Source organism: Pezoporus wallicus, unplaced genomic scaffold, assembly GCF_028554395.1.
Source record: "Pezoporus wallicus isolate ANWC-B61680 ecotype Strahan unplaced genomic scaffold, APGP_CSIRO_Pwel_v1 contig_3573, whole genome shotgun sequence".
NCBI classification, from domain to species: domain Eukaryota; kingdom Metazoa; phylum Chordata; class Aves; order Psittaciformes; family Psittacidae; genus Pezoporus; species Pezoporus wallicus.
Window position 1 is genome coordinate 254,630 of NW_026642425.1, and position 22,207 is coordinate 276,836.

General features: G+C 36.2%; 1 protein-coding gene across 6 annotated transcripts in view; it reads right to left on the bottom strand.

The window, feature by feature from the left end:
- The window catches only part of CHD1 (chromodomain helicase DNA binding protein 1), a 59,577-nt gene that overhangs the window by 12,043 nt on the left and 25,327 nt on the right, over positions 1–22,207 (bottom strand). For 4 of the 6 annotated variants that reach the window (XM_057430401.1, XM_057430405.1, XM_057430400.1 and 1 more), the window contains exons 6-28: positions 21,607–21,756; positions 21,060–21,343; positions 19,228–19,453; positions 16,630–16,730; positions 16,189–16,367; positions 15,021–15,148; positions 14,350–14,566; positions 13,640–13,729; positions 12,742–12,932; positions 11,430–11,618; positions 10,966–11,128; positions 9,182–9,334; positions 8,646–8,717; positions 6,763–6,912; positions 6,017–6,165; positions 5,640–5,736; positions 5,461–5,556; positions 4,340–4,516; positions 4,000–4,160; positions 2,672–2,713; positions 1,804–1,934; positions 1,252–1,390; positions 326–476 (exon numbers count right to left, since the gene is read on the bottom strand). In XM_057430401.1, the coding sequence (XP_057286384.1) occupies positions 326–476; positions 1,252–1,390; positions 1,804–1,934; positions 2,672–2,713; positions 4,000–4,160; positions 4,340–4,516; positions 5,461–5,556; positions 5,640–5,736; positions 6,017–6,165; positions 6,763–6,912; positions 8,646–8,717; positions 9,182–9,334; positions 10,966–11,128; positions 11,430–11,618; positions 12,742–12,932; positions 13,640–13,729; positions 14,350–14,566; positions 15,021–15,148; positions 16,189–16,367; positions 16,630–16,730; positions 19,228–19,453; positions 21,060–21,343; positions 21,607–21,756 (3,436 nt within the window). Of the gene's footprint in view, positions 1–325; positions 477–1,251; positions 1,391–1,803; positions 1,935–2,671; positions 2,714–3,999; positions 4,161–4,339; positions 4,517–5,460; positions 5,557–5,639; positions 5,737–6,016; positions 6,166–6,762; positions 6,913–8,645; positions 8,718–9,181; positions 9,335–10,965; positions 11,129–11,429; positions 11,619–12,741; positions 12,933–13,639; positions 13,730–14,349; positions 14,567–15,020; positions 15,149–16,188; positions 16,368–16,629; positions 16,731–19,227; positions 19,454–21,059; positions 21,344–21,606; positions 21,785–22,207 lie in introns of all 6 variants that reach the window. The other 2 variants (XM_057430403.1, XM_057430404.1) reach the window with 2 other exon arrangements.

A 22,207-nucleotide genomic window follows, 5' to 3' on the forward strand; every position in this document is an offset into this window, starting at 1 on the left:
AAACCTCCTTTCCAAAAGGTCAAGAACATAAAATGGACGAAACTAGAACAGTTAAAATAGAGAAGGAAAAGACTGAAAAAAATCATGACAGTGGTCCAGCTACATGGATATAAGTCAACACAACTGACTGCAAGAAAGCATACTTAACCTGAACACACAATACCTTAACATTAAACAATATACCACAAGAAGAATACTAAGAAGTACAACTGATGTATAAAGTCTCTGCTGTTTCAGTTATCACAAAATAAGTTCTTTCAGTATTTTTTCTTAGTGGCAGTACTACCTAAACAAAAAAATCCTTGAGGAAATGTGGATAACATACCTTCTGTGTCAAACTGAGATCAGGATCCATTTTTATCATTTCCCAGCTGCCATAACCATACTCATAGATGCCTATCAACAGATTGGAATCATCTTCCTTACCCCAATCGATATCAAAATGAGCAGCCTTGGTGTGGCATGGGATGACATATCTAACAGAAATAAAGTAGAAAGATGAGATTATTACTTCTGACATTTAGCAAGGGGGAAAAGAACATATTAAAAGTGATCTAACTAGGTTTACTTTCTCTGCTAAGATGCTGGTATATTTAGGAAATTAACAAAAATATTCATTATTATATTTTCTTAACATTTCTATAAAATATCAAAATCAGCATTGAAATGTGCTTTAAAGCTGACCAAGACTAAAATGTGAAGGACATCTGTCTGTGACCATGAGCTCTGTCACAGAGTTAGCTAATCATGAACAAAAGCAAAAATCATCATCCAGTGTAACTGCTAACTAAGCAGATAGTTTAGGGATTGTGATACACAAGGAGGGAAGGGAAAATGTTCAGAGAGCAGTAACAACTCCTGTTTTCCCCTCAAGCAGAGATGACACATACTGCAAGTCTTCAGCAAGCCTGAATTCTAATTCTAATTCTAATTATTATTGGCAACTGAATACAGCCCCCAGTGAATACAATTGGGAAGCCAAAGCTGTCACTGGCTTCCATGGCACGGGAAGAAAGAATGAAGTAAAGATGTGGAGCACGTTAATGCTGCCAGTCCTTACAGGGAATAGAGGACAATGCCATCACAGTATGCTTTGAGTCAGTTATCTGAAACAAAGCTAATAAACTTGAAAAACATTCAACATTACTACTTCCTAAAAAAAAAAACAACCCCAAACAAAAACCAAACAAACCAAACCACACGAAACAAACCAACCAACCAAACCCCCAAAAAACAACCAAACAACAATACCTTTTTCTTTCTTCTGGATCTGAAGGAATGGATTTGTGCAATGGTGCCAACTCTTCTTCATGAGATATGACTAGCTTTGCATTCACCTGCACTCCTGAGATTCGGAATGTCGGGCCTTTAACTTTCCCAAGTCTACCTCCTTAAAATAAATGACAAAGTCATTAAAATATTTACCTTTACAAATACCATACAGAAAGTAATAAAGAAAGCAGGTAAGACTGATGCTATACCAGCAAACTTTCACTTACGCCAAATGACCTTTTCTTAGCCAAATGCTTGAATTAAGCTTCAGAATCAAAAGGTCTTCTAAATAACAAATTACTTCTCCATTTCACAGTAAAGCAAAGACATACTGCTGTCTCTGATGACAATTCAGAGTAAAAAAAATTTAAAAAGTCACCTTACTACAGCCCTTTTAAAAAATCACCCAGCATGCGAACATTTTTATTTACATTTTCCCCCCAACAAAACTATTTTGTTATGATCAGAAAGCAAGAATAATTCAGACTTGACATTTTTTATTGCCTCCTAAGCCCCCTGAACATATTGTACCTGCTCTTTCTTGTCCAGACGAATTGTCCTTTAAAGCTTTAATGCATCCATTATGTACAAGCTCTCCCAAACGTCTAAGATCTATCTCTGATTTATCAACTAGCTCAGCATCTCTAGCTACAGCATCTAACCTGTAATAAAAGAAACACGTATTTTAGTATCTCTGAAATTTCAGGAACTGTGAATGATTCCTTCAGACTTTGAAACTAGAGAAATGATCATGTAAGTTACCAGTCACCCACACTTGCTATGCTGTGTATAATTTTGATCTAAGACGGGGAAAGAAAAAAAAAAAAAAAGGTGATTTAGGTATCAGGAGACAATAGAACAAAAACTGTAAAAGGACCCTAACCAGACAGTGTTGTGATAAGTTACTGTGCATTTATTTTAAAAACAAAAAAGGAATCGTAATACACAATAAGCTCATACAGACCATAAATATTTTAAGGAAAGTAAGGAAGGGAAGTTCTTCCTGAAATATAGAATAAAGCAAGCTTAAAAATAAGAACTGACAGTAAGGAAAATGCAAAACTAACTTTTGACAGTCACAGCAAATAAACTTACAGGCTTTCAACAGGCTATCAAACAGGACAGTTGAATGATTTTCATCAATGAAGATTAAATAAGACAGAAGGTAAAGTTGAAAGATAGTAAACAGTCCTGCGAATTGAAAAATTTACTGTGTGGCTCTTTGCACACATAACATAGACTGAGAAGGGGAAGATGTAACCTAAACTTCTGCTATATCCGAGACAAAAGACTAAACACTTAATTTTCTCTTCAGCAGAAGATTTCTTGGTATATTGCTTGAATGTTTATGAGAACAAGATTCCAAGTTGCTACACACATAATAATTAAACACATTTACCTTTCGAGGGGGCCACCAAATTTCTTGTAACTCTTGATAAACCTAGTAACAGAAAATAATATTGCCTTTTAAACATATGCTTAGCTAACTGCATTAGTTACACAATTGTATTAATATGATTATTAATCCTAGTATAATGCTATGTGGACAACAGAAAAAAACCACCATAAAGTATGGGAGCTTAGTGTATCCAGATAATTCCCAAAAAATCAGAATTTTAATGGTTTAAGAACTGATGTAAATAATCCAATAGTAAGTACGATTTATTTCAGAAATTGCTTTATTAATTTCAGAAGACACAAGATTCAGCAGCTGGATGTATCTAATCATAAAAATTTAATGTGGATTTACAGTAAATGGACATTATGTTATGCCTTATACAGTAAAAGGAGCAATGTGCAACAGGTAATTTGAACATTTTGGAAGATATGACATTAAAAACCACACTCTCTCTAGCAATGTGTAAGTGATGGAAAGAAACTGGAGATACCTGGGATAGAACTGAAATAATAAAAATAATTTAAAAAAGAAAGAAAATTTCTTAAACAATTGAGGACTCAAATGCTAGTGCAAACACAAGATTAGCCTTTGGAAGAAGTACCAATTCAGTGCATTGCTAGATGAAACGGAAAGGCAAAGAGAATCTTTAAAAGTTATTTTTCTAACCAAAAATACTTTGAAAGCTTTACAGCACTTCAGAGAAATATGCATACCTAAATTTCAGAAGCAAAACAACATTTCACAACCCCAAAAAGGTAGAAGAAAAAAATTCCCTCCTTCAACCCCAAAAGATATTTTAGCACCAAATATTGAAGGCACTTACTGTACAGGATTCAAATAGAATTTTATATTTTTTTAGTTTAAAAAAGCATGGGAACACATTAATTCACCTAGTGTCAAGAAATCCAAAAAGGAAACAATACCCACTCAAATTTTTGTAGTTGTCACCAAAAAGATTTACATATTCTTTCAGCACTGCAGTAGATAAAATAATGGGAAGCATACGACTTTGCTTGTGTCTTAAAGGAAAAGCTTACCCATTGTAACAACTGGATTTTGGAATCACTGTCCTCATGGGTTGCAGAAATTAAGAAACGCAAAACAATCAAGAATATTTTTCAAACCTAATTTTATCCCTTTTTAAAATGGGTTCAAGTTCTTGCTATGACAGTTAACTATGTCAGGACCACATAACATATAAGGTGAATTCTAAACGCTTAGAATAAAAAAAAAATTCAGAAGGCAGTCTATTCTTCCTGAATTTCTTTGTACTTTCAAGCATCATTATGTCTTGTGTCTTTAAATATTCATGTCCCCCCATGTCTTACCGCCTGATCTCTGCATCACTAAATCCTTTAATATTTTCTCGAGGAATAGTTCGTGGTCTTCCACGCTTTTTTGGCCGTTTCCTTTCCGAGATGGAGTCGCTATCAGATCCAGAGTATCTTCTACTCCTACTCCGCCTCCCTTCACTTCCATTAAAGCTGATCTGGAATGTCAGAGTAAGTAGTTCAAAGCTAGATTATTAACAAACATAAGTAAAGTTTTACGCAGCCTGTCAAAAATATGTGTCCAGAAAAGGAGGGAAAAAACCCAAAACCAAAACCCAACAAACTAACTAAACCAACAGCAACATAGAAGTACAGGTCAGTAAGAACCAAGAAGCACCTGTTTTGCGCAGTTTCTCATCCTTGGGAGCATGTAGATTTCTTCAAGTTCTTTTTGTCTTTCTTCCTCTTCTATTCTTCGCCTCTGGACTTCTGGAATGATTTCTTCCCAATTTCTTGAATTCCTTTCTGGCTCCAACTCAATATCATCTTCGTCCATATTGGAAAAGTTGGCCACCTTGTATATCAGATTATATGTATTTTTAACAAACTGATACATGACTTTATTTGAAAAAGTTTAATCAACAAATATTTTAGGAAAACAAAATTCTAGATGGCATATTTATGTACTTACATATTTGACGTACGCTATTGTTGTATAATATGTATAAAATTCATACATACAAAATACTTTATAAAACACAGTCTCTAGTGCAAGTATTTTTAATCATTTATGAAACAGACATGAGACTCCATGCAACATGGGCTAAGATAAGATGAGAATCTTTTTCTTCTTTTAAAAGTTGCTATTACCAATGCGTGGTGAAACACCCTTCTGACCGCTGCAGACTGCTTTTTAACTTTCTTCAAAATAGGGCTAACAACATTTGAATGCCCGAGCTTATGTGAAATTATAATAATGTAAAACAAATCAAACATTAATATATTGTAGAAACCAAAATATATTGCAAATGAGTCATCAGTAGGAGAGCTATTTCATAATCTGCTGATGTAAACAAATACCTCCAGTTCTGCATATTTTTTTTGCACTCACATTATAATATGTTTAACTGATAACACTTGTATTCAATCTTACTTCAGGGCTGAATGCCACTTTGAGAAGTCATCAAACAAAAAATGCAAACTTTGTATTTTGCGTTCCATGATATCAATGCACTTAACAACAAAGTGAGTAAATAAAGCACAAAACTACCTGGAATTCTGATCACACATTAATGAATGCCTCTTATTTTGTTAGCAAAATACAAAACGTATTTTGAAATTTGTATACTGATGGTTGGTTCTCTGTATAAGTGAAAAAACATTTTATTAGAAAGAGATGCAGATTTGACTCACTGAGGCATCTCTTTCTTAAGAATGAAGAGACAGGCACACAGAAGAAAGACAGTACTGTTTATAAAGGAAAGTGTAATATGCAGGAAGGAAAGAACAGACCAATACCTTGAACTGTGAAAGCAATTCATCTCCCACAGTTAATGGACCTGGCTCATTTTCCCGAGTTTCGGCCCTCTTCAAAATTTCATCTATATCCATTTCCTATAAAAGAAGTTTCTCTTTACAACGAAGTAATTCATACATATTTTAAGTTATTATATTATCTATCTAGTCCAGATAGATACCTGGGGCTCCTGTTCTTCCCCTTCGGGTTCTTTAAAAAGTTCCTCAGCACCAAATTTCAAAATTGCGGATAACTCCTCTTTATTAAAAGGTGTTGAGCTGAAATAAAGTAAGTTTGAGGAAAAACATTTTATCTTCATAACTTGAAAAAGTTCTTTATAATCATGAGTCAATTAAACTTTCTTCTTGCTGTTAAATAAAAACTATATATATTTTAATATATGTATGTATATAAAAGTCTACAAAGCCAATATACTTCGCATCTTTATTTTTTAAACCTTATTTTGCCTTTAATTAAACAAGTGAAGCCACTTACCTTTTTATTTACTTGTCAAACATACTTAACTGTAAATTGGTATGGCAATAAATACAAACATACCTTGAAGGAGTAGATCCTGTATGTAGTACAGTTTTCCCTGTAGTGTCCATTCTCTGAATTACTAGATGATCTAACACCATCTTTTTCTTGGCTCTTTCAAGAATATCTTCTTCTACTGATCCTTTTGTGACTAGCCGATAAATATTAACCTATGTATATTATAAAAATAGTAAGCAACAACAACAAGAAATCTCAGTCTTCACTACAAAGCTTATGAATTTGTTGACTGATTTCAAGTATGAATTACTAGGTTAATCATGTTGCCACAGACTTTACATAATTAAAAAACAAAAAAACAGAGGCAACAGAGAAATTAATTCTTATACCTGCCTTTTTTAAGCTTCAGTGGTTTGGCACAAGCATTGCCAAAAGCAAAACTGCCCCATTTCAAATTATTACTGTATGAGAACTAAGTACTTAGTACTGAAGAGAACTAAGAAATATTTAAGCAAGTGAGATGTGCCTGGTGTAGCAGCTATTGTCTAGAATGACATGATGCCAATAAATGTGAGACAGATAACACAACTCTTCTCCCTCTCCCACCCATATTATCTCTCCATACATGGGAGATTTAAAAAAAAAAAAAAAAAAAAAAAAAAATTAAATCAGCATTACTAACATTACATATACAGCATGTATTAGTTATTCTCAAAAATACATGAAGACTGAATGGTACTGACCAAGCAAACGGCTAACTGTACAGAACCCTCCTTCAGGTTCGGATCTTAAAAGCTGAATGTGCATACCTGTTTCTTTTGTCCAATCCTATGTGCTCTAGCCTGTGCTTGCAGATCATTCTGTGGATTCCAGTCAGAATCAAATATAACTACAGTGTCAGCAGATGCCAAGTTGATACCTAATCCTCCAGCTCTGGTAGACAGTAAAAAGCAGAAATCCTGAAATCATAAAATAAGAAATAGTTTTATATATAATAGTTGCAATATTCTTAAAGGAACCAGTATGACAATTCTTTACGTGGTTTGTGGCACAACTATATCATATACCACCAATTCCATAACTGTTCTATAGTTAAAGCTCCTTCAAGTAGAAACAAACATTGGTATCAATTTCTGAGTTCCTAACAGTTTAAAGGAAACAGCATCTTAAGATGATGATGACCACTGACCAAAATATCCCAACCAACCAAAGACTGGCCTAAAAGTACAAAAGCCCTACTGTTAAAGCCTTTTGTGTAACAAAGTTCTGTTCACACACCCCCTGCCCTAAAGCATGAAAGACTAAGCAGCCATGCCAGAACAGCTAAGATGCTTGACATAAAACTTGTTTAAGAGACAGGAAGCAAAAGTCATCTGCCAGGTTCAATGCTGTTCAAAGTATTCATGAACAGTATGAAAATGGGACAAGCAAGGTGAAAAAGCCAGCAAATGACATACAACTATTCATTCAGAGACAACTTTGAAGGACTGCAGAAGGATCTCGAGACATGCAATAAAACAACACAAGAAATTCAAGACAACAGGTAAAACAGATTAAAAAAATAAAATAAAAAAAAACCAATTTTCAGTTCAGTCACAGGAAATAACAAGCCATTACACTCAAGAATGAGTCCTGAGAACTGTTTTAGAAATTTCAATGTAGCCTCTAGCTCAGTAATGACTGAAAAACATACAGAATGCTCTGCATTTTTAGGAAAGAAATAAAATATAAAACTGAGAACACAATTTTGTTGCTGCATAAATGCATAATTTGCCTCCATTTTTGGAATGCACAAAGTCCAAATTTCTCCGAATCTCAAAAAGGTACAGTGTAACTGCAAAGATTTCAGGAAAAGGCACTGATGTCTATGCTAGAAATCCAAAACAAAATTAACTTTTGTATTTAACAAATGTCTGAAGTTCAGTACGGAGTTAAGTCCTTCTCCCTCCATCATAGCAGAAACAAGCTGGAGCAGCAACTGACACATGCTATGGTTTAATTACTGATTTAATTAAAAAAAAAAAAAAAAGAAAAACAACCTTCACTTCCCCAAATCTGCCACTGTAGGACAAAAAATTTAAGCTGATCAAAGGTATGGAATGGCTTGCATATCAAGAATACTAATGCAAAAAAGAAAGAATCTGTGACAGACACCTATACATTCACAGGTTGCTCACAAGGAATATCTAGAAATCTGTTCTTTAGTATTTCTTCCAGGACAAGTTAAGCAGGTAGCAACAAATGAGGAAAACAGAACCCACATTTGAAAAAGTTACAGATGGCTGTTCATGCAAGAATATATACAAAAGAATACAGTTCTGCCACTGCCAATGGATGTTTTTGATGATAACTGCTTTAAGTTCAAAGCTCTTCTAAACACTGTTGGTTAAAGTTCAAAGCAGAGGTTGAATTTCTGCAGCATTATATAGTAATTAAAATTACTCTGATAAAGAGCTTTAGAAAAAAACAAATTATGAAAATTATATTTATTGAATGATGTAGTTAATGTGTTTTTTACTTAATCTCAGACTAAAAAATTAGCAGATGTAAACCCTATTATCTAGACAATAACAATGAATTTTCAACAATATTGATATATTCCTCACTTTCCTCAGCCTCCATTTTTGTGCAATGTTTTTCTGTATTTCTCAGGAAAAAATAAAACAGATTACTTAGGAGAAAAAAATCATACCTCTGAACCTTCTGCATTAAAATGATCCAGTGCTTGTTTCCTCAATTCCCCTTTTATTGATCCGTCAAGTCTCTAAAGAGATTGAATGCTACAGTTAAAAAGTAATTCTTATGCTATATTCAAAATCAGAGCACCCCAAATTCTCAAATGCCAAACCTGTTATGTGAAGAAAAAAAGAAAACCTATGATGCATTAATTCTTGTATTTTTTTAATTCATCTATTTAACATCAAATTATTATTTAGCATATAGCAATTGCCAGATTTTATCAAAAGAGAACATGTTTTATTGTGTCTTCTTAAGCAAAGTGGTACAGATCATATTCACAAAACAGATGAGTTTGGAAGGGACGTGATACTGTCTAACTCCCCAACTTAACTGGGGACAGCAAAAGCAGGCTGCCCAGCATCATGTCTAGGGGGTTTCTGAATGTCAGCGAGCTCATATCCTCTGAACAAGTTGTCACCTCAGGTAAAGAAAAGATTTTTCTAATATTCAAGATCAAAGCTTCTTGGCTACTACCACCAAGATTCTTACTTGAAAGGGAAACTGACGATACTTCAGATATTCTGCTAGGATGTCCAGCATCCTCACCATCTGTGAGAAAATCAGAACCCTGTTGCCACGTTCTCTCAGACGAATCAGTAGCTTGTCAAGAAGGATTAGTTTCCCACTGCTACGTATTAAATGCTACAAAATCCAAGAAATACATATTAAGAAATAAGTTCATCTCAGCATTATTATACACAGCAGTTGGTTAGATATTCAAGTTTTGCTTTTCCTTCTAGTGCTGAGGGAAGAAAAAAGGGGCAAAAAAGGCAAAATCTGACATTTCTGAAGAATTTCATAATTTAAGATGTGCATATAATATGTAATCTCCTCAAACTAAAAAAAAAAGCAACCATAAAAACCCAACCAGCCAAAAAAAAAAAAACAACCCCCAAAACCCCACACAAAAAAGCCCAAACACAAGAAGACATCACTGCTATATAATCTTACTAGTATGCAGCATTAACTAAAAAAGTTCACTCTGATTTTAGTTGATTCTAACTGAAATCAACTGGATTACTAAATCACAAAAGAGAAATGTTCAGCTCCCTTTTAAAGTCACATCTTAACATCTCATCAAAAGATGAAGTAAACGTAAAATGGCTTAAAAATCTAAGCAGTTATGACGTAGACCCAAATTCCTTTCTGCAAAGTATAAAATCAAATTTGGTAACCAGTGAAATCTAAGACTGAGAAAAAAATAAAACACAACTATCTTGGTACTACTTTCTCTTCGCCTTACATCTTCTGAAAAGGAACAGGTACTGCTGCTTATTTCTCTAAGTATTTTAAACAAAACCTATCAATCAAGTTTCTCTTTATCACAAGATAAAGTAAGAATCTTATTTGTGGTGCCTAACACTGTAACCCATCTAAAGCTTGTTAAGCCTTCTCAGAACAGAAACTCAAGCAAATGTGAAATTTAATGTTAAAAATGTTATGTGAAGATGCTTGGGACAAGTTTAGGGAATGCTCAGTTTAGTTAGGTGATTTACTCTTCATGCCAAAAAGGAGAACATTTTTCACTGCACAAACTAGTAGCTTTAGAAAGTTATTTATGAACTTGAAAAACTACAGGAAAAAAAATCTTTAGAAATATTTATGTTGGCATAAACTGCATCAATAACAGCAGTCTTCTTATCTGTTGCTCAACAGATAATCCTCAACAGATTTAGTACAAGTATTAACCTTAAAAAACCAGAAGAAACAGCATATCATCTTTGGTAGTGATGGTAACTGGTTTTATCTGTTACAAGAAGTAGCAAAATATAATGGAGCTTTTGATGCTCATTACTACCATTTCCTTTCACTTTGGTTGTTCGCAGGCATACAGAAAACAGTATTTGACTACAAAAAAAGCTTCAAAGTATTCTGTAGATCAGTTCCTCCTGTCACATAGGTTTTGGGTATAGCACTGCCAGTTACATGCACTTCCACTCACACTATATTTACCCTCTTAGCTGTTTTATTTTACTTAGGTAGGTTTATTTTGCATGAAAATACACACCCTGTTTCAAACTATTTCCTTTTTACTTTGATTGTAATTAAAACTGGGAATATTTAGTCACTTATATGTCAATTATTCATTTCTAATTAAGAAACAAGAATCAATTCACTCACCTGTAAAATACAGGATGCATGTTTTCCAGAGAACCTGTCACTTCTTAATATACTTAGAATAAATAAACCTCCAGAGCACCATAAAACTGTGTAAATATTACAGATATAAAATAGAACTTTTATATATATGTATAATATTAAAGTGTCATTACCTGTAAAGCCTCCTGTTTATTGTAAAATTCATTATCATCTGGTGGTTTAATGAGGTAGCAATGGTTACAACACTTCTTGAGCTCCATCATGATGTTCAAAAAGCCTGAGGTACTGCCTTTTGAACCTTTACTGAGGGCTTTATAATTCCTCGTTAAAATCCACCTATAGTGTAAGATGTACAATGTAAGTAATTCTAATCATATGTGAAAGCAAGACAGATATAAGCTCTCACAATATAATCAAGCCAAAGAAAAAAGCAGATCCGCCCCAAAATGTACAACCATGCCAAACAAAAGCTACGTGACATTAGACTAGTATAATTCTTGAACCCTTGCTTCAAGAATTTTACTGCTGTGAAACCCTAGAAGCCTGAAGTTCAAACTGCATTATAAAAACTATTATATTTCAGTAAATTCCTTGTAGATATATCACTGAAAGAGCTCAACTTAAAAAGTGTTGTTACTTGTAATATTGCTTCTGTAATGCACTCATTTCCATCCTCAGAATTTGCTCAACTTTAGCAGGTAAAGACTTTTCTACATCTTTTTTAACTCTTCTCAGCAGAAATGGTTCAAGTTCTTTATGAAGACTTGCATAACCATACTCTCTCCCTTTGCCATGCTCCTCTTCAAAATCTTCCCAGGAGGAAAACCTTCAACAAAACAAAGAAGAATGAACACAAAATACTGACATGCTGTGAATGACCTGAAGGAGCAAAATTCAAGAAATAAGAAAACACAAAGACAGAATGTGTTAAACACAACATAAAGAGTGCGCACACACATACAGATTTCTTCCCTTCTGTTTAATTTAGCCAATTTCTGAATTTTCATCTGACAAGAAATTCCAAATACTTTGCCTATGAATAGAGAAAGGAATTAAAAAAAAAAAAAACTACATAATTAAATTTTAACTTCCCCAGTGGAAATGGAACATACCTCTTCTTCTGCAAGGATACTTCCCTAGATGGTTACAAAAATTCCATTATTATACATTTATCAAGAGAAGAAAAAAAAACAACCACCTGCATAGCTGGAGGGTGTGCAAGAGAACAAGAGACTACTTAATGTATGTTTTGCAGCTTCTGTTGCCTGCCTAAAGCATGACTATCCTCTATGCCACAGACTAGGAGAACAGACTTCACCATCAAATGAAGAATGGGTACTAGACCATAGTGGCTCTGCTTGTAAGGTTCTGAAGCAGACAGTATAATCCATAGCTTAAACTAAATAGAGTTATGATCCTGGCATTTACAGTACGCCTGACAGGAATATGTGCTTTCACACATGAGCTACAATTTATCTGAGGTATAAACAAAAGTGAGTACAAAATAAGGTCAACACAGTAACTGTGTTGCAACTGTATGCAAACCATACGGGAAAACCAGCTATGTAACTGAACTACAAGGTATTGCAAATCTTCATACAACTTTGTTTTCATTAATAGTACTAACACAGAAAAGATTCCACTCTATTTTCTCAGAGTAAATTTCCCCATATTGTTTTCCTCTTAGGCTAAGATGAAGCCTTTTTTCCAGGTCTTCACCCATGCATTGATCACTGTGATACACTGATGTCTGTGGATTGTTAAAATGAAAAAAAAAAGACAGCTGTTACCAGTGTTATTTCATGAAAACATATATGCATCTACTTTGATATAAAACATTTACATTATCTTTCAGTATGATTCTCTATCAATTCTCAAATCACTACACTATTTCACAGTAACAACCTTGACCAAAAAATGTTAAAAAGAATCATGTAAAATTCTCTTACTTTTCTGGCATGATGAAGTGCAACAAAGACCAAAGCTCTTTCAGGGAGTTTTGCAAAGGGGTTCCAGTAATAAGAAGACGATGGTTAGACTTAAAGTCTATCAAAGTCTTGTATAGAAGAGAGTCGTCATTTTTTAAACGATGAGCTTCGTCAACTCCTATGAACGCCCAATTCAGACCACCAAGGAATGACTTTAAAAAAAATGGATGAGGGGGGAAATGTCATACAAACACACATTGCATAATTAAAGTTTTAAAGGAAGAAAATGGCCAGAAGCCTGACCCACACTAATTTTTACATCACAGAAAAAAAATCACTATTGACCTCTTCTTCCCAGCATGTACAAACGAAGTAAAAATGGTCTGCTTCTTGACTATCCATAAAAATCTCCATATATTGTTAGAAGGACTAACAGTAACTGTGTGCTACCACTATGGAGACAGTATTAATACAGGTATACATACTACTGTATGCACAATAACAAAGGAGAAACTACATGGAATTTCAGAGCTCTGAATCATGTCTGGGGTTAGGCTCTTTTTTCAGCTCCTTGATGGTAGTCTGCAAAGTAGAGCTACTGAAGATGGGAGATTATTACAGAATGCAAATCCCAAGCAAACTAAAGAAAAAGGAAGTGCTACCCACTTAACAAAATGGAAAATGACTGAAAACCTCACCACAGATACAGAAAATCAGGAAGTGCTTAAGCCCCACCCCTACCAACAAACCACGCACAAAAAAAAAAAACCCAAAACTCCAACCATGCACTGTCATAGTTCAAAAAGCAAGAGCTATCATTGTCTATAAATGCAATGGCCCACAACCCAAACACATGTAAGTCTAAAGAGAGTTCTACAATGGAGGAATTATTTTTATCTCTCTGAAGAAATGTGATTACCTTATCCTTAAGCAAGATTTCATACGTTGTTAGAAGTATGTTAAATTTTAACCGTTTGGTCTGTGGATGCATCCATTCATGAGTTCTTATCTACACACACACACAAAAAAAAAAAGTGAACTATAAGCTAGAGAAAAAAAGGTCTGTTGACTACGATGAATTTATGTACTGCAGCAATCTGTTTAATGTCATAAAATAATGATCACGAAAAAGAAGCACAACATATTAACATATGCAAACCTGAACTTCCAACCTATGTATTCCAAAAATATTTTGTTTAAACTTCAGAATAAACAGCAAAGAATTTCTACAAAACATTTTTTACTTTAATGGATAAGATTAGTAACATTCAGAAAACACATTAAAGAAAACAAACCAACTGCATTTCAAAAAAATAAATTAAGATCATGACTGGCTTGCTTACATTATTTATTTTTACTACAGTCATGTAAATAATCATGTGGCAGAAAATAATTTGTTTTCAAATGCAAGACCAAATTTTTTAATCCTGTTCACCGCTAAGAAGGAAGGAAATCTTTCACACATTTATATCAGATCAAATCTAAGTTTTCAATTTGCATCTTAAACACACATTGTTTCAATAAGTATTGGCTCAGTCCTAACCAAAATACTGAGATGAGCACAGGATAGAAATATGAAGTGAGTCTTGATTATCTACCAGCCTTTCCACTGACAAGAGAAATACTCACCATATTTCTGCTAGTTATATCTCCCAAGTAAACTACAGCATTCATCTGAGGAGCCCAAGTTTGAATCTCTCTTTGCCAAGATGTCAAGGTAGAAAGTGGCACGACCAGCAGGAAAGGCCCATACAATTGATGTTCATGAAACAGGTAGTTCAGAAAAGAAATTGTTTGTATTGTTTTACCCAGACCCATTTCATCCGCAAGAATACAGCTATTCCCTCTAAAAAAAAAAATATATATATATAATAAAAAAAATTGTGGGTAGGAGGGAAGTGGTATAGAGAAGGGAAGGAATTGGACAAGAAGAAATTATTACCTTGTGAAGCATAAAACCCACTCATACAAATTTAAGATTTTCCAACTATACATTTTGACATTTATTTCCATAAAACCAATTTCCATCCTCCCTTAATATTTTAATTATATTTAAAAAATTAATAAAAATTTTGCAAACACTCCTTTATGAGTCTTATTTTATAATGCTAATGTTGACATGTCAGAACAGTTGCTTTGGGTTTTCTATTACTGTTTTAGGTTGGTTTGAGCTTATTATATGAAAACCTTCACCCTCCAAGAAAAAACAAACAAACAAACAAACAAACTGGAAAATCAATTTAAGTTTTACAAAAGCTTACAATTTACAAACAGAAAAACTTATTTCAGGCCACACTTACTTGCACCATGAGTGAGCAAGCCAATTCAATCCATTTAACTGATAATCTCTTAACTCCAAACTTTCATGTCCCCCAATGTACGATGGCTGCTTCTTCAGTGCAACAAACCTTGGCCTCTGTTTTAGAACCTGTCAAAAGCAAACTGATCATCAGTCCTACTATTGACTAAAGTTGCCAAAATGTCTTCCTACAGGAAAAAAATAGTAGTAGAGATCTACTGGGTCACCAAGTTTAGTCTTCATCCATCGATAAAAACTAGGCCGCCTAAAAACACGATCTGCAAGTTGAAATTAGTCCGATTGCTAATCTGAATTTCACAATGGGAATCACATTAACTCACTCAAAATTTACTTTCAGAACAAACTACAATACTACATAAGCCCACCTTTAAATGCCAGTAAAACCTCAGTGGACCTGCATCTACAAAAAACTATCCTTAGTAGTGATACCTTCCATATAGATTAGTATATATTATTGCTATTCTGAAAAACCTTCAAAAATATTTCATAATATGTATCTTATCTCTGGATTCATAGAAAGTTTTCACATATTTGCTAATCGCAATTGGCGTGGTGGTTTGAACCTGGCGGGCAGCTAAGCCACGACCCAGCTGCTTACTCACTCTCCACCCTAGTGGGACTGGTGAGATAACTGAAAGGGAAAAAAAAAGAAAAACTTGTGGATCAAAATAAAGAGTTTACTGGGTGAAGGGGAAAAAACACCCAACCAACCAAAACAAAAACCCACAACAGAAAAAAAATCCACAAGTGACAGAATGGGAGGCATACATTAACACACCAGCAGCCTGATGATCAACAAGTCTCCAAAAATCAGCCATCTTTGAACCCCTGCTCAGCCCACCCAGTTTTATCATCACATTAAATGGCATGGAATATAATTTTGGCCAGTTAGGTCAGCTGTACTGTCTGTGTTCTCTCCCAGTCCATTGCCCACCTCCAGACTACTCACAGCAGGGAGGACACAGCAAGGAACAGAGAAGGCCTTGACACTGTGCAAGATCTGCTCAGCAATAGCCAAAACACTGTGTTACAACACTGTTTAGGTCACAAATCTAAAACATAAGTCATACAAGCTACTATGAAGATAACTGACTCCATCCCAGCAAGGCCCAGTACAAATGATTATAAAACCACTGCAAATTACATACCTTACAATCCTTAAAGGGAGTCGTCTTGGATTGATTTCTGCTGAAGTACTCATCAATGCGTGCCTGAAACTTTTTGGCAATGAGAGCACCATCTTCCCAGCTACATTCTGAATAGGGCAGACCCTGCCATTTACAATAGTAGTCTGGATAACCAGCCGCTGATTTCTGATTTGAATGAGCTGCAGAAATGCATCAGAGCAACCTGATCAGCATTTTACTTCTTTATCTTATAAAAGCACTCATTTTACATAATAAGACAACATAAGCTAGCTTCATAGTACAGACAGTATGACAACTTTTCTCTTTAGCTGAAGTTTTGTTTTGGATTAGAAAGTGAGTGATACTCACATACCAAATTTCTTAATTACACGTGCAACGTACAAACAGTGAACATACAGAATATTCTCAACACTGTTTTCTGTTCACAAATTTGTAACATACCAATTATTCTTTCCACTATCTGGTATTGTTTATGTAGATCATCTGTAAGCTCTTGCTGGCAGTTGTAATATTCCACATCTTCTGGAGAAGCATTTTTCAGCCTGTAATGGGAATTAATTTGCAAAGCTTATTATACTGTATAGTTCTAAAACTAAGAAAATTTGGCAGCTCTAAAGCTCTGAATATAAGCATCATATGAAAGTTGCTTATAAAGATTCTTTGAAGGGAAAACTTAGAAATTCCAACTACAAAAACTGCTGCATCTGACCTAGGTCATCATTAACAACTCAGTATGCTTACTGAGAGACCCAACTACTACAGCTACAGGTGTTACCAATCACACAGCTAATTCAGAACACCTATTCTCAACAATCAGTAGAGTACTAGCAATTGCTAGGGGAAATCCCATGGGCAAGGCTGTTTGAAGGTAAAGGGGCCCAAGATAGTTGGTTGACATTCAAGGATTGCTTTTTCCGAGCTCAAGATCAGAGCATCCCGACACGTAGGAAGTCAAGGAAGAGGGCCAGGAGACCTGCGTAGCTAAATAGGGAATTGATGGGTATGCTCAAGTGGAAGAGGAGAGTTTACAGGTCATGGAAGGAGGGGCTGGCCACTTGGGAGGAATATAAGGCTGCTGCTAGAGGATGTAGGAAGGCAGCTAGGATGACTACGGCCTCCTTAGAATTAAACCTGGCGAGAAGGGTCAAGGACAGCAAAAAGAGCTTTTTCAAATACATGGCAGATAAAACTAACACCAGAGGCAATGTAGGCCCGCTGATGAAAGGGATGGGTGCCCTGGTGACAGAAGATACAGAGATGGCAGAGTTACTGAATGCCTTCTTTGTCTCTGTCTACTCTGCTGCAGGCAGTCCTGAAGAGCCCTGTACCCCTGAGACCCTAGATGAAGTCAGGTCAACGGAGCAGTTTGCCTTAGTCGATGAGGAATGGGTTAGAGACCAGTTGAGCAATCTGGACATCCATAAATCCATGGGTCCAGATGGGATGCACCCGCGGGTGCTGAGGGAACTGGCGGAAGTCATTGCTAGACCACTCTCCATCATCTTTACCAAGTCTTGGGAAACGGGAGAGGTGCCTGAGGACTGGAGGAAAGCAAATGTCACTCCAGTCTTCAAAAAGGGCAAGAAGGAGGACCCGGGTTAACTATAGACCGGTCAGCCTTATTTCCATCCCTGGGAAAGTGATGGAACACCTTATCCTTGGTGCCATCTTAAGGCATATCAAGGATAAGAGGGTTATGAGGGGCAGTCAACATGGCTTCACCAAGAGGAAATCATGTTTGACCAATCTCTTAGCCTCTTATGAGGAAACAACACGGTGGATGGATGATGGCAGAGTGGTGGATGGATGATGGCAGAGTGGTGGATGTGGTCTACCTTGACTTCAGCAAAGCATTTGACACAGTCTCCCACAGCATCCTCACAGCTAAAATGAGGAAGTATGGTCTGGATGATCAGGTAGTGAGGTGGACTGTGAACTGGCTGAAGGAAAGAAGCCAGAGAGTTGTAGTCTATGGGGCGGAGTCTAGTTGGAGGCCTGTAACTAGTGGAGTGCCTCAAGGGTCAGTACTGGGCCCGGTATTATTTAATATATTCATCAATGATTTAGATGAGGGAATTGAGTGTACTATCAGCAAGTTTGCTGATGACACTAAGCTGGGAGGAGTGGCTGACACGCCAGAAGGCTGTGCTGCCACCCAGCGAGACCTGGACAGGCTGGAGAGTTGGGCAGGGAATAACTTGATGAAATATAACAAGGGAAAAGTGTAGAGTCCTGCATCTGGGCAGGAACAACCCCAGGTTCCAGTATAGGTTGGGGAACGACCTGTTAGAGAGCAGTGTAGGGGAGAGGGACCTGGGGGTCCTAGTGGACGACAGGATGACCATAAGCTAACACTGTGCCCTTGTGGCCAAGAAGGCCAATGGCATCCTGGGGTGTATTAGAAGGGGGGCGGTTAGTAGGTCGAGAGAGGTCCTCCTTCCCCTCTACTCTGCCCTGGTGAGACCGCATCTGGAATATTGTGTCCAGTTCTGGGCCCCTCAGTTCAAGAAGGACAAGGAGCTGCTGGAGAGAGTCCAGCGCAGGGCAACTAAGATGATTAAGGGAGTGGAGCATCTCCCTTATGAGGAAAGACTGAGGGAGCTGGGTCTCTATAGTTTGGAGAAGAGGAGACTGAGGGGTGACCTTATTAGTGTATATAAATATATAAAGGGGGAGTGTCACGAGGACGGAGCCAGGCTCTACTCAGTGGCAAACAATGATAGGACAAGGGGTAATGGGTACAAACTGGAACACAAGAGGTTCCACTTAAACTTGAGAAGAAACCTCTTCTCAGTGAGGGTGACGGAACACTGGAACAGGCTGCCCAGGGAGGTTGTGGAGTCTCCTTCCCTGGAGACATTCAAAACCCGCCTGGACACATTCCTGTGTAACATTATCTAGGTGTTCCTGCTCCGGCAGGGGGATTGGACTAGATGATCTTTCGAGGTCCCTTCCAATCTCTAGCACACTGTGATACTTCACAGAGTATTTTAATGGAGGGTACAGAAGTATTGAGGAAGCCTATATAAAAATATTCACCATCGTTTTGTTTCCTGATCCTTTTTTTTATAGTTGTCCAGTTTCTTCATTCCTTTAACATTTTGTTGCTTCAGTGTTTCCTCAGTTTCCCAAGTGTTATGGATGTGTGACCAACCTTTCCATTTAATAAGATACTGTACTTCTCCTGGCTCTTTTGACTTTTCAAATCCAGCATTTGGGTCACCATCTGCTTCAATTGCATAGATGGTGGTTGCAGCACCTGTGGCTAAGAAAGAAACATCATAAGACTTAATTAAGTGTGCATTGTGATAACTTAACCAGTAAGAAATCTAGTGTAGAAAGCAGTTAGTGATACCTTCAGATGAGTATACAATTGACTAGTGTCTACAGTTCTCATGTCATTAGTCTTATTTGAACAATTATGAGGCAAATATGTAAACACATGGACAAGTACTCAAAAGAGAATCAAAAGAGCAATCAAAACTTCTGCATTTAACCTATAGTATCTTTGCTTTATTCCTCAGAATTTTCTTTGCATTCTCAGTCTTTACAGTGATCACCAGGGAACACTACTAATGCTGCTTGTCATCTTCTGTTGTATTAGGCTCATCTCTGAGCATACAAAAGATATCTGACATCATACTTGGTCAGTCTTGAGACACCAATAACGTACTACTAGGGGATACTATAAACTTGTTTCTTTCTAAACTTGTCTACTTTGTCTGCCTTTGTTATCTTACCTGGGAAAATCTGTAATTAAGTACAGGCTATATCACAGCTGAAGATTACTAGCAGCAGCAAACAGGCTTATTTCTGTGAGGACAGACAGCTAAGGAAATGAGCCCAGCAAGCTGTAGGGCTAAATAAAGCCACAGAGAGTGGCAACAACAAAAGACAGCACAGGCAGCAACATCATCAGGGCAGGAAGAATATAAGAAGCTGAGTTCCAAAGCCTCTGACCACAGCAATAACATTATGCACTGGAGCAGGATACACTACAATTCAGGACAGGATGGGAGAAGAAAACAGAGGAAGAAGAGTGCAAGTTCTGAGACAGGTCAGAAACTGTAGAGAGAGAGTATAACTAATGGAGAAAGGCAATTCTGAAGTGCAAGGGCCCCAGGGTTTGGGTGCTGGGTTTCTTTTTATTTGGTTTTATAACTAGAATCCTAATTTGCAGATTCAGAACGCTTACACAGAGCTTCTAGACACTGCAACCCATTACTACCAGAAATATGAAAGCTTACCAATATTTACAAAATACTTTCAAGAGCTCATATGTAAGTGTGCCTCTGAAATTTTAGATGCATTTTGTAGGCATTCCACACACTGCACTGTATTAAGACAATTTGTACAGCAATATCTGAAAACATAACCTCAGTGGCTTAGCCTTGCCAACACCATCTTTCAAGATTCAGGTTATTAGTCAGCTCTTGGACTTTCTCCACTCCACTGTATATAATTTATATTTATCAAATATCACTAAACTGCAACAACAGCAGCATAACAGTATGGTATGCATTTATGCTATATCCCACTTTATTTTTGTTTTCTACTTAGGTAGAAAATTCTACATTTTACTTTGAAACACTTAAGAGGAACTTTAAAAAGGAACATCCTTATGAATATGAGACAAGACAAGATGATTTTTTAGTAACTTTAAAATTATCGCTGTTTGTGAATTTCACAGATGACCTACAGCTGAGAACATCTGCTGAAGTTGTACCACAGCATATTCCAGGATCTTAAGGACACCACCAACAAACAAACAGACAAACAAATGCATTCCCCCCCCCCGAAAAAAAAAATAAAAACAAACAACAAAAAAAAAATCCCCAAACAACAACAACAACAAAAAGTAAGAAAAATACCTCCTTTTCGTCCAAGGCGACTATCCATGAATTTTTCTATAGTTTCAAATTCATCTTCTTCAGTTTGTGGAACATCTTCACCACAAACTTCCAGTAAATCATCAGAATCTGTCTTGGCTTCTTCAGCTTCTTTGTAACTTATGTTGACTGTTGCCTGGCGACGAGATCCTCTCTTATCATAATCATCATCATCATCATCCTCCTCTTCCTCCTCCTCATCCTCTGATGAATCAAGTTGCCTCTTTTTTGGTCCTGCACTCTTCTTCCCATTTTTTGGCTTAATTCTGGAAGATAATGACACAACAGGGACAACTATGAACCTTCTGTATTGCTCTCTGAATACATAGTTAAGGAATACTAAGTTACTCCACTTTCAGTTACAGCAGACAAGAAAAGGATTTTCCTAGAAAGCAGTATGTTAACAATGCTTTTAAAAACACTCTTTTTTAATAAGCGTTAATGTCTTTATTTGAATATAGAGCAGCAATATACAATTAAACTGCTTATTAGAAATAGTACCAAAGTATCCAAATGAATGACTTCTTACCTGCTTGGAGGTTTCCGGCTTTTGACCTTGTTTTTTGGCTCATAGTCAGATTCACTCTCTTCACAACTGCTTTTCTCCCTATCTTCCTCTGATTCAGAATCGGAACCAGTTCCTGATACTGACCCTGACCCTGACATTTGCCAGTCTTCACTGTACATATTGAAAGACAAAAAAGTAACTTTTTTTTTTTTACATCAGGGATTCATTCATAGGGTATCCGCTGTAATTTCAACACTCTTCACAGAAATAAAAATCTTTTAATGGTTATTTCAGCTGATAAGACAGAAAATTGTCATCACTGAATAAACTGTCATCAATGAATAACAGATAAGTAAAAATGCCCAATGGCTTCAAAGGGAGTTGGACTAAGTTTTCTGTTACCAAGAGGTAGATTTAAAATCCAAAACAAAAAAAATCTGGACCTCTAAACAAATCTCAGCATGAAGAAATGAGTTAACATGATATTAAGAAACCAAAACACTTAACAAGTTTAACTGGAAAGATACATCTTTGTCAGTACTACCATTTCTATATACTGGCAACCCTCAATAATGAGGGGACTCATGAACTGGGAAAAGAGGAATGATAGAGCAGTTAAATT